This window comes from Nipponia nippon, unplaced genomic scaffold (genome assembly GCF_047370975.1).
Source record: "Nipponia nippon isolate SJK-2023a ecotype South Korea unplaced genomic scaffold, ASM4737097v1 scaffold_4, whole genome shotgun sequence".
In the NCBI taxonomy this organism is placed as follows: Eukaryota; Metazoa; Chordata; class Aves; order Pelecaniformes; family Threskiornithidae; genus Nipponia; species Nipponia nippon.
In genome coordinates, this window is record NW_028262358.1 from 81111610 (window position 1) to 81129236 (window position 17627).

General features: G+C 45.6%; 2 protein-coding genes across 7 annotated transcripts in view; one reads left to right on the top strand and one right to left on the bottom strand.

Moving 5' to 3' along the window:
• Positions 1-1791: 1791 nt before the first annotated feature.
• Positions 1792-6437, bottom strand: TSTD1 (thiosulfate sulfurtransferase like domain containing 1). Of its 2 annotated transcripts, XM_087774386.1 has the most exons (5): positions 6418-6437; positions 5021-5061; positions 3912-4082; positions 3535-3694; positions 1792-2207 (listed from the first exon to the last, which is right to left on the bottom strand). In XM_087774386.1, exons 1-5 carry the CDS (start codon positions 6420-6422, stop codon positions 2144-2146), a joined length of 441 nt encoding a protein of 146 aa, XP_087630512.1. In that variant the 5' UTR covers positions 6423-6437; the 3' UTR covers positions 1792-2143. The 2 variants fall into 2 exon arrangements, with proteins under 2 accessions (XP_087630512.1, XP_087630511.1); XM_087774385.1 differs by lacking the exons at positions 5021-5061; positions 6418-6437 and adding an exon at positions 4263-4418.
• Positions 6438-7748: 1311 nt separating this feature from the next.
• USP45 (ubiquitin specific peptidase 45) overlaps positions 7749-17627 on the top strand; it is a 55940-nt gene continuing 46061 nt past the window's right edge. For 2 of the 5 annotated variants that reach the window (XM_087774377.1, XM_087774381.1), the window contains exons 1-2: positions 7756-7860; positions 16354-16460. In XM_087774377.1, the coding sequence (XP_087630503.1) occupies positions 16361-16460 (100 nt within the window). In that variant the 5' untranslated portion in view covers positions 7756-7860; positions 16354-16360. Of the gene's footprint in view, positions 7861-8060; positions 8080-8150; positions 8381-16350; positions 16461-17627 lie in introns of those variants that run through there. The other 3 variants (XM_087774378.1, XM_087774380.1, XM_087774379.1) reach the window with 3 other exon arrangements.

Sequence of the window (17627 nt, forward strand, 5' to 3'; positions counted from 1 at the left end):
AGCAGACAACGGGCTAGACAGATCTTGGTGTGACCCAATATAACTGTTCATTTTTTATGGCTATGTAGTTTCAGGTGTTCCCAACAAACTTTAATGTAGCTACAAAAGGGGGCATTGGCCACTAAATCATGACTAAGTTTAGTTGATTAGATCTCCTTGCTTTGCTCATCTGCATACTGAAGTTTGGTGGCTTGGCCAATACAGCTAGGTATGATTAATTACACATTTAGCTAAATATTTTCAGTGTGTTTCAAATTTTCTGTATAATCATCTGACCTTAATGATCTAGATCAAAAAGCATCATTAGTCCTGGTGAGGCCTGACGCAACGCAGCCAACAGCAGGCTTCAGTTGCCCCTCTGACCATGTGCCCACAGCGCCGTGGAACTGACAGCCTAGGTCATGTTAAACAGGCAAAAATAATAGATCATAGAATTTGGCCAAATCCAACAAAACTGTTGGCATCTGTTACTCCTCCCAATCCAGTCTGAAAAAGACCTTTCAACAGTAAGATAGTGAGAATTGCAGAGCAATTAACCACAACAAGGTAACACCCATACTCATCCTGGCATTTTAATTTCATCTTACTCCTATTAATTTATTAGTTAAACTAAACCAGTATTTTGGAAATTAGTCTAAATTCTGGTTCTTAAGTTGTTTCGGGTTTTTTTTTTATGGATTGGAAATAAAGTATAGCAGTAAGACCGCTAAAAAGTCAATGATACTTTGAAGAAAAACGCGCTCATTACTATTACGACAGCTACACTACGGGGTCTCTAATTATTAGCAAAGACGAAAGAACAGAAACCCTTGTGAGATACACAGTCAGGGCAGCGCAGCTAACACAGCTGGCTGCGCCAACTGTGGGAATGCTCTGGAAAAAAAAAATGATGGCAGAGAGACTGGGGGACTTATTAGAAGTAAAATCCTAGTAAGATTAGTCACTTTTTCTTCAATGTTCTCTAAACTTGAGAGGGGATATTTTTTAGGTCCTCTCACCATGCAGACTGCACTGTCAGAATGGAAGAGCTGTAGGGTAAGGGCACGTTGCCTGCAATACTGATTAGAGCAGAACCAAAAATTTTAATTTCTTTTTCCAGACATCCTGCAGAGTCCTGAATTTCTGTGCTAGGACTTAAATTTTCTAGAGGCCAAAGCGATTCACCTTTGCTAGTTCCCCTGAACTGCTAACATTAAAAAAAACAAACAATCAAATCCTTAAAATTATGACTACGCAAACTTATAGGTGGGGATGGGATGGGTCAGTTTGCTTTTTTAAAGTTTAAGTCACACAAATTAACGCACATAAAAGAAGGAAGGGAGTTTAGTAACTTCCTTGGACACCTCAAATTTTCCAGCCTAAAATGATTAATTACATCTCTGTAGTAACGACTTCAAATATAGGCAAGTTCTCACTTGACACTGAGCTGCTGAGGGAACAGAAGCTGTTGACTGCATGCTATAGCATGGTGTGCTCAGAAGCAGATCTTTGTATAAAAACTGATATACTTTTAAAGTAAGGAATGACACAACATTTTGAATAGCAAGTATTCTAGCATCAGGTTGGTTTCCCTTTGTGTTTTCTGACCAGTAGTGAAGTTTTGGCCTTACAATCACATAGTATAAACCTAAAGATTTGTACTCTACTGGTCCTCTTTGATAACACAGCAACGATTTTAAAACCCCAGCTACACATGAAGTGTAATAAACCTGTGCTTAGGGCAGTTAGCCCAATTCCATTAGAATATCTGCAGTTTAACTATTATAAACAAAGTACCCAACACAGTTATTTGGGAAAGGATGATTTTATTATCCTGTCATCATGAGTTTAAACAGTCATAAACTACATCATACAAAAATCTTAGTAAACATGATAAGCACTTAGGTTCTCTTCACGTACTTTCACCAAAAAACATACCCCAAAGTAAAGGCTGAACAAATTTTATGTCCTCTGTTCATGTCATAGTCTTTAGATATAATTTAAACCAAGCAGTTGGTATGCACGGCTATTTGAAGGTGAATGTCCATTTACACAAGAAAACTGGAGTGGGCTGTATTCTGGAAGTGGAATGCACGTAGTTTGAATGCTAAAACCTACAAACCATCCTGAAGCCTTCACGGGGCAAAGGGTGGGGTAGTCATCTTCATTTTTTCTCTGGAGGTTCATGTTTTACCCAATCCTCAAAGCCACCAGCGTACTGCTGAACTCTGAAAATATGCAGAAGATACAACGTTAAGAAGGACTCTCCTTGAAAAAGGTATCTAAGAGGACATGGCAAAAATCCCAACCCAACCCAACCAACCAAACAAAAATCAGAGGAAAACACACATACAGAAATTCTCTGCAATCAAATACACTTGTACCTAGCTTCAATGAGCCACATCGACATTCCTTGTACTCTAATACTGCCTGCTTCCATGCACTGTGTTCTGTAACTCTTTTCTTCCAAATGACACAATGCTGGAGATCAAACATCAAGCAAGTAGTAGCAGCTGGATCAATGAAACAGTTTGCCGCTTCTTTTTTTAAAAAGACAGAACAGACTCACTCTGGTGGAAGATTTATGTGTTATTATGTCTCATACTTCAGACGTCATCAAATAAACGCAGCACACTGATCTTTACTTCCTTGCAAACCTACATGCTCTATAGACCTGACATAAGCCTGCACAAAACTAAACTCTGGAAAACAAAACCCCACCATGCAAAACAATACTGACTCTTTCAATTAGGCAGCATGAAAAACAGGTAATGGAGGATATTTTGCACTTATTAAAACAATATATTTATAAAACAAGAACGTGGTTCCATACTTTTGCCTAGAATTAGCAGGGATATTCCAGTTCATGAATTGCAGTTCAGCGAAAACATGAGCAAACAAACAATTTTTACAATTCTACTTGCAGTCGTCAAGCCACCGAGGCACCTTCTGGCACAGGTGTAACAACTCTACCAAGCAAATGCTGCTTTTGCTTTCTCTCTATCAATCTCTTTGTCTTTTTAGCTATTGCCTTCGCTGCTTTACTCCTGGCAAACAATCCAATGCCTTACTGAAAGCGAAGGTGTACTTTGTCAACAGTGAACTGTACAGGTAGAACTGCAATGTAACAAAGGGTGTGGTTTCATAAACTATTTAATCTAAGGTTGTACTTCTACCAAAGTGAGCCGTTCTCCACCCTTCCAATCATCGTGCATCTCAGGACTAGTGCTCATGAAGCTGTATAAGGAGGCAAGGTCTCAGCAGAAGGACCCTTCAGTGGCAGCAGAGTCTTGCAGCAGATTGCGTCACCTGCGGCACATGCACAGGGCTGCTGAGGGGTTGTTTCACAGGGCAATACACCTGACTTTGCTGGAACACCCAACGGCATCTTTCAAAGTTCAGTGGAGACAAGAGGAGGTGCCTAACTCAAATACCAGTCGTTTTGTTCATATTCCACATTTAAATTTTTACCCTTGCCCACAAGAAGCTGAGTACAAGTTCTGCTTCGCGGGGGGGAAGGTGCATTAATCCCGTCCTTACACACACAAGTCATACCTGCTGAAACCCAAGGACGTGGCAAAACCGAGCGCTTGTTTACTTCTTGTTCCTGCCAAACAGGAGAAAACCACAGGGTCTGACTTGGACGGCATCTTTTGATTGTACTGCTCCTTGAACTCCGCTGGGTCCATTTGTAGAGCTTCCACTAATTCACCCACTGGGGAATACAGAAAGAAAAGGTCTCATTTATACTCCACCCACAGACAGGCTTACGCTGTAGGGCTTCTAATTCCTCCAGAGGGAAAGTTTAGCCTCACAACATACTAGCAGGTGCCTAGCACAGCTCCTCTTCGCTCAGTCACTGCCACTCGTCCACAGACTCGACCATCAAGCACAGGGGAACACCCACGGCCTTAGCAGTGTTAACAACTTACGCGGTATGTTGACGGACGCTGGGATCTTTCCAAACCTGTCGATCTCCCACCTCTCCCGCACGTCTATGTGGAGGACGTTGGTCTTCTTCAAGTCTTTGAGCTCTTGGTAGGAAAGGCTCGGCGCCTCGCCGGTGCAGAGGCTGCGGCTGGCGGCCCCCGCCGCCCCGGGACCTGACAGAGGCGCAGCCCGTGAGCCCGGAGCAGGGCCCCGGCCTCTCGGGGCAGGCCATCGCCCCTAGTAACGCTGAAGACATCCACACGGGGCTCCTCCCGGCCGCCGGCAAACCTCACCCCGCCGCCCGCCTTCCGAGAGGCCCAGCCGCCACTCCGCCCCCCGCGTCCCCGCCTCACCGGGCACTGCCGCCCGCCACCGGCCGCCGCTCGCCGCCCGCAGGGCCCGCGCCGCCCGCCACCAGCCCCAGCCGCCGGCCCCCATCAGCCCGCCTCCGAAGATGGCGGCCGCCCGGGCCCTCCCTGCCGCCCGCCCCCGCCGGCGGCGGGGGAGGGGACGGCTCCCCGGGCGGCACCGCCTTCTCCTCAGAGGCGGGGGCCCGGAGGCCCTGATCCGGCCTTGGCCCGCTCAGGGGCTTGGGAAGCACCGCCGGGGTAGACAGGACGGGTTAAAAACCATCAGTTTTGGGGTTTGGTTTTTTTTCTTTTAACTTTCCTTGTGAATCCTTCTGATTTCTGACAATCTGTGACTCGGCGTCGGTAAAATACTGGCACGCTCGCACGCGATGAATTTACGTCTCGGCATTGCGCGTGGCCAGCGAGGGCATCCCCCTGCGTCAGGGAAGGCCCGGGTTTCGCCAGGGCTGTCAGAACCCGAGCGGCCCGGGCGGACAAGCCGTGGGCGGCTGACTGTAGCACTGGCCTGCACCACTCTCACCCTTGCCACCCTCCCCTTGCAGCCCCGGGAGCTGTGGTCCAAGGGTAATAACCACATCCCTACTTTCCATACGCTTTTCTTTTCCAAGCGGTCAGTCTTCCAGCCCCAAGGACTGATGGCCAAGACATATCCTAAGTGGAGAAATGAGGGTCCCTCTGTTCAACACGTTTTAAATCAGTACTCCGTATCTACCACATACCTTTGTAGATACATTACCTACCAGCGGTTCCAGTCTTTAAAGGCAGGCGCGCTGGATCTTTTCTGTTTGTAAAAGATGCATTTTGAGGAGCATGTTATTGAATCTTTACTAATGAGAGTTTTCCTTCTCAAAACGAGAACAAAATATTTCTTTGTACTGTAAAGTGTGACAAATTGAACCTGGCACATATAACTGGTTCACTAGCCGCCCTTCTGCCAGCCTCTCCATATGGCCTCCTTGACAGGCATTTGCAAATTGTCTCTTTGAAGCAGTATATCTATATATGAGTCAGTCTGATGCATTTTCCATTTTCAACAAAGTATGCGTAGAATACACTACTTCCATAAATTCCCTTTTGAAGTATAATTTACTGTATATTTTATCTGTAGTAAAATAGCGACCGCAGTTACTCTCCATTTATTGCATGTATCGCTATAAGGACCATAAAGCATGCAATGTGGGAGCGTCAGGATACTTGTTGTATGAAAAGCATATTCACATGAAGTTGCATTTTTATAAATTAATTAATGGTTTTAATTTGACCCTGGATCATACATATATACACACAAAGAGAGCACACACTAGCTTGCTTGCAGAAATAGGAATGATCCACTAGCCACCATGTGAAAGACTGAGAGTTTGAAGTCGGAGGAGATCAAGCTAGGCAAACTCCCCTGGTCAGTGAAAGGGTGGGAAGCAGCACGTTGAATTCTCCTCTTGCCTTCGTGGCAGTGACATCCAGCACTCACTCAACCCCTCCTCAGCAGCTTTCTTCACTTCACCTCTTCTTTTCTCTCTCCATTTCTGCCCAGCCTCCCACACTCATCCTCAGTGGCATCACTTCCCAGCTGATTACCCAGCTGCCTTCACCCTTGGACATTCTTTATCCTCATCTTCTCATTTGACTAAAGCCTTTGTTGATCGAAGAAGTGGTTCACAGATCTAGGCTTTCATCAAGCCTTTCTGATTTGTTACTGCATCTTCTTTCCTGACTACCGTCTGGGTTTTTTTTCCCCACAAACTTTTCAGCCTTCCCATAGTATTCTTCACCATGCTTTACTATTTGCTTTTGGCCCTTCCTCTCTGCTTTCTCTCTTCTTTCTTTCACGCCTCTGACTGCTGATGTTCTTTGTGTTTCTTTCTTCTTTGCCCTTGACCCTTCATTTTCTCTCATTACCAAACCCCACACATGATTCAATCTCAACATTGGCTTTCTTTAGCTCTGCTTTTGCGTTGTTGAGTGCTTCTGGAGGAAAGCTGGGGACCTGGCTGATGTCTGTGACAAATCTGTTTTCCTAACATGCAACCCTAATTTATATCCCATTTTTCCAAACACAATGGGAACCTATGCATAAAGCCTGCTGTCCTCACTCTCTGCACAGAATTCAAACCATCTCCTTTGGGAAACATTTTCTCACCTCATCTTTTCCACCTCCTTTGCTTGCCTTCCCCTTCTGCCAGTGCCCTGAGGTTCTACCTCTTCCAGGTATTTCTCTTCTCCTCTCCTGTGCTAAATGAACGTATTCCCCTTCACATCACGCTACCCCCTTTCACACATGCTCACTTTTCCTTCCTTCTCTTTAGCCTTTTAATCTAGTTATTGCTCTTGCAGTGCAATAATTCTCTAATCTCTGCTGTGCGGAGGAGGAAGGACTCGCTTCTCGATCCAGTTTGTTTCGGATTATTGTCCCATATTCCTTCTCCCTTTCCCATACAGACCCTGCGAACGCGGTGTTCACAACCCGTGTCTGGGGCTCCCCTGCTACACGGTCTGCAGTCTGCCCGCAGATCTTTGTGCTCAGTTGTCACCACCGTCACTGAAGTGCCTAAAGAATTCCTCCCACCTAAATCAAATCCCGCTTAATCTGTCAACCTCTTTCAACAACACTCTTCTTGACATCTTGTCTTTGCTTGGCCCAATGACTTCTACGTGCTTCTCTAACCATTCTTTCAGCCCGTTTGTCAGCAGATCCACTACGGGGTCTCCATCCTTGGTTTCTGAGGGGTGCCACAGCAACTTCACACCTTCCCCCTTTTTTCTCTATGCCTTATCACTGGATAATCTTATTCCAATAAAACTACTACCTCTCAGTCCTTAATTCAGATTCGCCTTCTGACCAAATAAAGCCCCTAGTCACACGCTGAGTTTAATCGCAATCCCGGTTTCTACCGGAGTAGAGTACCAGACACCCTTTACTCTGCCTGTCCCTCATCCGGGATGCCCGCCTTTGGCTCTGATCTCCCTCCAGTCCCTCCCACGGTGGCTGCCTTGAAAATCTACCCAGGGCCCGGGCCCTTCTGCAAGACCTGCGGGTACGACCACCCACAGCCCTGCAGGCAGGCAAACCGGTTAGCTTGCTCCCCACATGCACAAATCCAGCGCGGTAGCTCCAGGTCTTTCAGCAAGACCCCCCCAAATTCAGACGCGAAGGTAAGCCCATCATGTCCCCCTTCCTTTCCACCCCCTCCCCTTCTTTGCCCTTCGCTTCCGAGGCGCCCCGCAGCCAGGCCTGACGCTACCTGTTGCCTCTCAGCGGGCCCGGGTACGCTCCCGCCCAGCTGGCAGCCGCGGGCGGCCCCGCTTCCCTTCCCACCCGGCAGCCGCATCCTGCCCCCGAACCGGCACCACCCGCCCTCCACGCCGCCCGGCCCCGGCCGCCCCCTCCTTGCCAGCTCGTACGGCGCCGGGGGCGGCCGCCCCGGGGCCCGCGGGGAGCCGTCCGGGCTGAGGCTGGGGCGGGGAGCGGCGCGGCGAGGCCGGGGGCGGGCCGCGCCGGGCGGAGCGGAGCGGCCTTGGCTGCGGCCCAGCTTCCTCCGCCGCTTCCTGCCGCCGCGCTCGCCTGCCTGCCGCCCGCCGCTCCGTGAGTGCGGGGCGCTCGGGGCGGGGAGGGAGGAGGCCGCCGGCCCAGCTCGGGGGCGCCGTGGCCGCGGCGGGCTCCTCCTGCGGAGCCGGGGGATGGCGGAGCCTCGGCGCCGACGGCCTCGGCTGCAGGGCCGGGCCGGGCCGGACCGATCCGCCCCGCCATGGCGGCGGCCGGGCCCGCGGCCTGCGGAGCCGCGTCCCGGGGGGCGCCGCGCAGGTGCGGCCGGGCGGGGCGTTTGTGGCGGGCTGGGGGCGGGGGGGAGGGGGGGGGCACTGCGCCGCCGTGGGCCCGGGCCGGGCGGGCCGCCCTCCCCGCTGCCGGGGGCGCCGGGGGCAGCCCCGGCCGGCGCCTCTCCCGCCCCGGTCTGAACCGGTGTTCAGCCGAGGAGGGCTCGCGTGGGCTCGCTTTGGGTCGCCGGCGGCGAGCTGCTGGTGCCGAGCGTCCGCTGTCGGTCTGAAGTAGGTGAACCCTACCGTGACATGGAGACAGCAGCACCGGGCCGTCTCTGTGACCTGCAGTAAGTTTCTCGGTCTGTTAAATTGGAGAGAGTCGGTAGCATCGCCTTTGGTCGGGTTTAAACATAAGCTCCCTTCGCTTTGCATTAGGCAAGTTAGCAAGCGAGCGCAGTTATAAAATGGTCTTACGGCACTGTGCCAGGAGGCTGGGGCGATTATTTCTGCCCCACTCTGACAGGGCGGCATGTGCCGGCCTGGTGGTGCCACCGCCGGCCCGCTGCCACGGCTGCCTGGCCGCCGGCTCCCCGCGCCAAGTGTTTGGGCGGGCGGCCGCAGCGCTGGCGCTCCGCTACCCGAACCTCAGCGTTCAGCGAATGCGGACCGGCGTGAGCCTGGTGATGAGGTGACAGCCTGGTGACGGTCCTCTCAGATAATCGTAGACGTGGTATTTTGGACCCATAACTGCAACTCTGCACGTTGTTGTTTGAGTTAATGTTTTGATTCGCTGATTCCTGGAATTTTTTTAGAACTTCGTTCGGCCTTTTACTGTTGATGGCCTTTACTTTAGGACTTCGTCCTGCTCTTGCTACTCACACGGTTGAACAGGATACGCATGACGGCATATTAAACGCAGATGCACAAGAATAAAGTAAGACGTCAAGAATGTAGAGGCAGATGGCACTAACTCCAGGTGTAGCACTGTATTCTTGTTGCGTGTTGTCTTTACCTACAAGTATTTCCCAATTCCACTAAATAATCCTCTCATACAAGCATATAAAGCAGAGTCATGTTTAAAGGATTCTTTCCGCTCTCATTTTCCAGCTTTTTAAATGGAAGCATAATAGTGGCATGAACGTGTGCCAGACTGATAGCGGAATATGCCTTTGTGAAATCGCTTTGCAGTTTACTACGGTTGTAAATATTTTGTCAGATTTCTTCATGAAATATTGAAGAACTGGTGCTCTGTAGTTTTGTTTCTGTGAGATTCGCAGAAATGCAGCTAGCGTCTCGCGGGTCTTGCTGTGAGCATCAATTGTAGATCAAGGACGAGTTGTTCCACTTTAGACGTATCATCAAAACAAACTGGGGCAGTTTGTGTGGAGGAAGAAAGTAGAATGAAATTTTTTGCTCTCGGCAGCAAGACACTGACTTTCAAAGAGCTCAAACTAGTCTTCTGTAGTCATTTATGGTTTTATCTGTTTTACCCCCATTAATTAGCTGACTCCCACAACACCCTTCCAGAGCAGATGGAAAGTTATGCGTAGCCGTTGTCTTCCTTCATCTGCTCCGACTCAGCCCTTTAGGCAGGGGTACAGCGTGAGTCTCAGCTTAACGTGTTATCTTGTGTGGGCCTCAGTCTGCTGTCTCACACACTGTGCTGCAACTACAGTTCCTTTGCATTACATTACTTTACTATTTTTCTCTTTTTTTTTTTTTTTGAGGTTTCACAGAATTAGTGTGTCTCAGAAGTTCATCCTTTGCTCATGTTGCTCTTTATTTTCTCTTATGACATCTTGAACCACTTTTTTCCCAGTTTTTGTCCACAGGGTTATCCTGCCAAGATACTGTGAGTTCACTGGTAGCTCTCCAGCTGTTTCAGTTGTTACGCCCTCATGTTTTCTGTGATGATGGGACTGTTTACATCAGTGTTCATATCACACGAGTGCATAGTCTGTTAGCTCTGTCATCTGACTGCCTTTTCACATACAAAGTTTTCACTTGCAGGCCAACACCATTAGTTGTAAGCCATGGCTTTTTTTATGGTACTTATGTGTTCTGCTTTTTAAAGGATATCCATGAATGTGTAGAAAAACCCATGTTAGACCATCCACCCAGATGTTTTTCCCTCTTGGTGCATTCATATGTTTTTTAAATACATTTAAGGTGGGATAGAGAGCATAAGAAACAGTTACAGTTTGCTTTATGAGTTTGGATATTGACAGGGATCCCTGAAATTTTCCATAAGACACTAGCAAAGCATTTGCTATAAAATACAACCAAAAACATGTAATCAAAATACTTCTCCTTTTGCCCACTCAATCCTTTTATTTACTTTAGTCATAAGCCCAGTTACAGAGTCTTTTCATTCTTGTTTCTGGACACATCTGGTTTCCGTTAATCCTTAGAAGTGATTTTTCTGTGGCAGGCAGGTTTCACTAGGAAATCTGCGGGAGATTGTGTAGGATGCGAACATGAACGTTGACAGACCGTGTTTAGCATGGCCGGCTGGATAAAAAGGATTAATAAAAGTGAGAAATGCTACGGGATTTTTACTGTCACTTGCAAAGTTGTATCTAGTGGTCTGAAGGCTCCGTCTTACCCTTAGCACAAAAAGTACATCAGTGTCTCAGCCTTTTTAGGACTGTAATATAATGTCGGAATTGGCGTTTGTGCTCCAGTGACGGTGTAGGATGTGTGATGTGCCTTTGGGCTAGGAAATCTTGGAGATGACACTTTCAGAATTTCCGATGACATTTTCCAGGGGAAGAAGTGTTGCTGCCACTACCAGTCAGCAGTTCTGGTCCTTTTACTGCTCTAGCAGGCAGCGGGGGCTTGTTTGCCGCAAAGGTTTCGGTGGCTGTCAGAGCGCTGAGCCTCTTGGCCCGCTGATGGGTGACACTGCCCGGTTGCTAACCGTGATGGATGCGGTGCTTGCTCTGATTGGGTGACATTTGATCTAGAGGCGAGCAAGCCAAAATGCCACAGGTAACGCTCGGAACAGACGTCCAAAATATATCAACTTGCAGCTTACATCAAAACATGTAGCAATTCTGCAAAGGATCTGGCATTACTGACCTGTACAAGGCTCTTCTTTTTGTACTCTCGCAGTTACGTGGAAGCTCATAAAGCCCCTTCACAAATGGGCTACAGAGCATCTTGGCCTTTGGACTTAATCTGCACGTCTGTGCTGTTCCTCAGCCCCTTGCTTTGGTGGTAGGCTGCGGTCGACAGCTGGGCAGTTCCGTTAAGTTATGTGAAAGTGGTAATTTTTTAAATGCTGTGTTCAGTGTGCTATGCCTTTTTGGTGTGATGCAGGGTTTTTTTTCCGTTAGCAACATAAAATCATATAATTTTAATTGGAGAGTTTGACTGTAAGTGGTGAGATGGTTGGTATTTAGGATACCTCAGATGAATTGAGGGGTTGAGGTAAATGTATTTGCCCCAGCTACTTTGAATTCAGATGCTCACTGATGGAATAATTAACAATACTGGTTTCACAGTTAATGGCCAGTCCTACTAGGAGAGTTTTACCTGTATCCAGAATAGTACCTGGAGACTATCTGGAGACTCATTTGGCTATATTTCATAGGGTGAGTATGCTTAGATAAGCTAATGGTTATTACACAGTTTATATCTTGTTTGCATTCTAGTAGTGCAAGTGTAATCCTCCTGTAATGCATGAATCAGGAAAAATGTTGTAATAGGTATTATACAGATAAGAAGAAAAATGTGGCACTTGCCTGAAAAAGCTGGCACCCTGATTGTAAGAGGAGGGGAAGGTGGATCTCGGAAGATGGAATGGAAGCAGTGGTGTGGTAGCAGTCAGTACGGCAGGTTATTCCTCTAACACACTGATGATCTGGTTCAGGTTTCTTATAAGCATCATAGTGAAGGTACAGCATGGGAAGACTCACTAAGGTGGCACATTTGAAAATTTAGCAAGTGAGCTGTAGACACAACCTCTAAGTAAGGAGCGGAAGATGATAAGACGGGAATACGTTTTGGGGAGTCTAGACAGTGGAGACCTAGTTTGCTTCTCCACCTCTCTTGCATAAAGATGCTGTGAAGTGGAACGACCTGTTTGGCTTTTTTGTTGTTTGTTTGTTTGTTTTTTCTTTTCCAAAAGAAAAGTGAATTGTAGTTCACACTAGCCTTGTATCTTTTATTGGTCCTGGCTCTACTGAGTTCCACTAAAATATAAAATTTAAAAAAATAACAATTATTTATTTTAGGAACTGCATCCAGCTCTTTTTAGTTTCTAAATATATACTTTATGAAGAGGGTACATTTCTAAATATAGAAATATTAATGCTGTTAAATATAGACTATTTCAGGCATACCTTACATTTAAAATAATCTAGGCATACCTTAGATTTAACTTAGCAAATTTAACGCGTTGATTTTTGGCACTTTGTCAAATTTGATGCTTTAAAATTAGATAGGCAGATCATTCTGCTGCTTTTGAAGTGGTTTGTTCTTTCTAGAAAGGTGGAAGCGAGCAGTTGTAGTGAGGAGCTTTTGATCTTAATCAGCTTTTTGTAGGCAGACTGCCATTAGGAGTCTTTTAAGAAGTAAAAAGTAAACTGAGAATAGCAAGCGACGACAACATTTCAGACTCTTGTATGCTGAGCTCAAAGAATCTGAACATGTTTGGCAAGGACTAGTTCTTAGCTTTGTATGAAATGATTGCTTAAAAGGAAGAGATTTAGCTCCTTCTGTGTTTTTTTTTTTTTCCCATGAAACTGCATAATTTCTACTTAAGATTTTTACTGTGTGCCAAATAGAGATCAGGGGGGAGCTAACATACCCACATACCCTCTGAACTCAGCTTTTTCTACCACAAAAATTAGGGTTTTTTTGTCAGATTCATTAGTCAAGTATCATTTGCACTGCGACTTGATTTTGTGTATACGAAATGAAAAACTTGCCGTGTTTGTTTTTCCATCACAAAAAGAAACTTCCAAGCAAGGATTCATGGAGACTTCTTTCTGCATGGGGAAAGAGGGAGAGTCTGTCTCCTTTAGGACACTCTACGGTTGATGGCTGTAGGTGCAAGTTACTCATTGAGCATACTAAAAAAATAGGAGATTGGGTTGGAAAGAGGCAAATCACGGGAATATTGCCACGGTTTTTTCATCTTCAGTGTATCAAGTTCATTTTGTGTAAGTTGTTCATTTCTCCTCTGCCTGCTTGTCCTGAATGGCTTGTGCCTATGGTCAACAGAAACTTAGAGAACTTTTCTCTTGCTTTTTTCTTAGCTTTATTTTATGGTTTCTTGGGTCTATGTTTGTTCAGGGTTTTCATTCCAATAAAATCTCCATCTTTTATTTCCCATAAACTGAAGTATTTCTGAGAAGTAATTTCTCAAGCACCTTAGGTTTCTTCCTCGTTTATCTCAGTTAAATATAATAATCAAATTCCTGGTGTAAACATTTTGATTTTGAAATGCTGATCATGTTTTTAATTGTTAAATGGAATCTTTTACTTGTAATGTTTTCTGTCCCCAGATATACTGGAAAAGGGCAGAGAGTACTGCATACATACTGTGCTACTTGCATCGTAGATGCTTGCTGAGTAGTTTGTTGCTCTCACTCTTTTAGCCCACTTATATGCTTTTCAAAATGATGCACAAATCCCAGCTGGCTAGGTCCTTGATATGCTGTGGCTTTTCCAGGAGCTCACAGGTCGGTAAACATTGTCTGATGGAAGCCTGTCTATATGTGTGTTCATGAAAACTGATGAATCTAATGGTCCGTGTTATCTTTTGTTCTGCCTGCTCTTACTGAAAGAAGACTGAAAAGTCTCCGGGTTGCTCGGTGGGTTCCCAAACCTGCAGTGTGAACACCGGCTTCTTATGCCCGTGTTCATTTCTAATGCCATGTTGATTATGTCGGGCTAGAAATGCCACGTTTTCAGTTGTTGTGGGTACCAGCTGACACTGTCTTTTCCACGTGTCCTGAAGGACCCTAGAGAGTGGGTTGAGCGGTGGGCTGTGCGTGCCCCGATCTGGGTCATATCACCTGGCCTGTGGGCCCCGGGATTTCACAGGTGGTAAAGACTTGCTTGCATTTCAGCTGGTTGGGCCCATAATTGTTCTTTCATGAAGTTATCTGAACTCTCAAAATGTACTGATATGAACATGACTTTCATTTGGATGAAATCTGTGGTTTGGACAGTCTTACATAATCTGTCCAAAGAGATAAGAATTGTTATGCTGAAATGAACTCATACATCATTTATGTCAATGTTGAATAACCTAAACACAACTATGTTCCTTTAGGGAGAACATTTTTGCTGTCTTTGCTATTGACTCTTTACATAATTTAGTGTAAAATCATGAGTTTTCTAACAGTAGCTGTATTGGCCTTACTGTTTCATGAATGTCTCAATGAATCTTGTGCTCAGTTAAGTGGCAGTGTGACAAGTGGCGATGGGTAGTTTCATATGAACCTTGGATATATATGATAAGATGCCAAGGCAGAAATACAGAGTTGAAGTTGTTTGGGTCTGAAGCACCTTTTCCTCTTCTAGGGATGCTGTGATACGTGGCTGTTGATGTACATTAGGCAAGCTAAAATTTGTTGAATATAAATAGTCAAGAGCTGGAATATTCAGATCTTTCTTACTGTATGAACATGAAGTGCGAACCTAGAAAATCAGCAAAGATTAATTCAGTGGCATTGTTCACTTGCATGTTTAAGCATTTGAAGCTTTATACCCTTTAGTACAGGAAATTTTGTAATCTATAGTTCAAGAAGACCATGGTATAAACTGATTGCTATCTAAACGTAGTATTCTGAAAAAAATGAAGTGCATTTTCAAAGGTTGAGGAAACATGAAGCCGTTGATGCAAGGAAGCAGAGAGTAAAGTTTTTTTTCATACACTACAGAAATTTGACTTGTCCAAAGTAAATCTCTAATGGATACGTTCGTGCAGAAAACCTCCAGCACTAACAGTATGCGTGGCAGATGCAGAGATGTCTGTCCAGATCTGTAGGAACCTGGAAGAGGAGCTCTGAGGTATGGGTTGCCTGCCTTGCTTTAGCGAGGCTGTTCAGATACCAGCGGTGGTGGTGGTCTAGTATCGATAGTGATGACTGTTCTGATGATTGGCTTAATGGATAGGAAAGGAGAGGGAATACTGAGTTCAATATACAGGTCACTTCCCGTGTCTCTCAGAGCTTCAGTAGTACAAAGGTCTAAATGCACATGCAGAGAAGATTTAAAAACTTAGGTAGACAAATGTTTTAAACTTTGGCAAACTTACATTCTTGCTATGGCTCAAGTAGATAGCTTTTGCTATTCCCAAATGTAGGGCATTTTAGAGGTTTCCTATACATAAATGAGGTAGCAGAGTTGAAAATGTTTGGTACTGGTGGCTCAGGTGACATTATTAACTTGTACGTGGTACACAACAAGACGTAATTTTTCTAAACAGAATGGCTCACAGATTTGGAATGTATGTATATTTGACTATCTTACATTCGTATGCTTTCTATATGAAAACATAAATTTGTTTTTATGAAGCACATCGTTAAAAGACAACCTGTAAACTACGCCTCAGAAGCTGTTTGTGTGATGCACAGCTACACTCCTTCAGTGAATTCACATTTGGATTTTGATTAAATGACCAGTGTGCTGAAATTTCTTGGGATTTTTTTTAAAGTTTAGCGGCAAATATTTATCCTTCAATTCTGCTCCTCATAGGACTCCTTGATTAATGACCCATATTTCCTATGAGAGACTTCATCTGTATGGATTCTCTGATGTTTAATAGAGGGGTCATCTCTCACTCCAGTCTGTCCTCACTCATAGGAGAGGACACTTTCATGAGATTTTGTATTTTATTAAAGTGTTTGAAATTGCTCAAAAGCTTTTAGGGAATGTGGAAGGGTAAATGGTGACAGAAACCTTTCCTAATGGAGCTTTGTTAAGGAAGAGAAGGTTTTATTTTAATGACATTTTTCTGGTAAGGTATGGCTGGAGCTCTGTAGTAGTTTACAATAACAAAAGTAAGGAAAATCTTGGTATCTCAAATATTTACACCGCTGCCTGGAAGTGTGTGTTCCCTGTAGCTACGGATGCAATTTATAATGTCACGTAATGTAACTAACTGATCTTGCAGCATTCCTAAGAGTTCATTCCTGACACATTCATACTCCTTGTTACACAATAGCTGACGTTAATCAAAGCCTAAGACTGCGTTCGTAAAGTTTGAATGTGTGATTTGATCTCATGCTTTTAGAGTTCAAACTCACTACAGCTGATGAAGAGTTTAGACAATAAAGCAACGCTTGTTTCTCTTTCCCAGTAGGTAACAGATGCGGGTGAAAGATCCATCAAGAGCCAACCCTGAGAAACCAAAGAGAAGCAAAAGGCCTAACAGGCCACAGGATGAAGACTCTTCAGATGATATTTCAGGTAAATACATTAGGTGATGTTTGGCCCTGAGGTTGAGGGCTAATAACTTCCATGTTGACTGATGAAAACCCCAAATCAGCGGTACCATGAAATACTTTTCTTGTTTGAATTTATAGCAGAAATATCCCCAGTTAGGTGTTTATGACACGATCTATTGTTATACCATGTTACTGCCCTGAAGGGCTGGAGAGTTGGTTGATCTTTAATGACAACCTCTTCAGAGCAGAACGGTCCTTCCCAGTCCATGGAAGGTCAAGCACGCATGGCAGGAGGTTGTTTGGCTGAATGGGAAGCTTCTGACTGAGCTCAGAGGCAAAAGGAAGGGCAGAGAGGGTGGAGGCAGGTTTGGGCTGCCCTTGCAGGGGCTCTGGCTGTGCAGGGAGGGGACTAGGTAAGCCAGCCTCAGTTAGAGTTGAATCTAATGAGGGGTGTGAAGAGTAAGATGGGCTTGTATCGGTACTGTGACAGTAAAATGAAGGCTAAGACAAGTGCAGACCTGCTGCTTAAGGGGCCAGGGGACCTAGGGACATGGGAAAAGGCTGGGGAACTCAATCCTTCCTTTGCCTCTGCCTTCACATGTGAGCTCTGCACTCAGTCTTTCCTGGTCTCTGAGCCTAGTGGCAGAATTTGGATTTAAGCATTGTCCAGAGTAGGAGATTGAGAGCTGTTAAGCAAACGAGACGTGCACAAGTCCGTGAGATCAGATGGAATGCATCCGAAGGTGCTGAGAGAGCTGGGTGATGTCATTGTGAGGCTATGCTCTGTCATCTTCATGACAACAAATTGACGAGAGCAGTTGATACACTGGAGGGTAGGTCTGCCATTCAGAGTGACCTACACTGGCTGGAGAAATGGGCTGGCAGAAACTTCACAGAGTTCAACAAAGGCAAGTGGAGAGTTTGGCACCTGGGCCACAATAGCCACATGCAATTACAAGGTGAGAATCAATGGCTTGAGAGCAGCTTTGCAGAAAAGGTTCTGGGGGTCCTAGTGCACACGCTGAATAAAGCAAGCCGTGTGGCTTGTGCCTACTGTATGCTAGACTGTATTAATTGGAGTGCAGGTTGAGGTATGTGATTCTTCCCATCTTTTTAGCAGTTGTGAGACTTCCTTTGGAGTACTGTGTCCAGTTGTGGGCTCCTTGTTACAAGAAAGACATTGACTTAT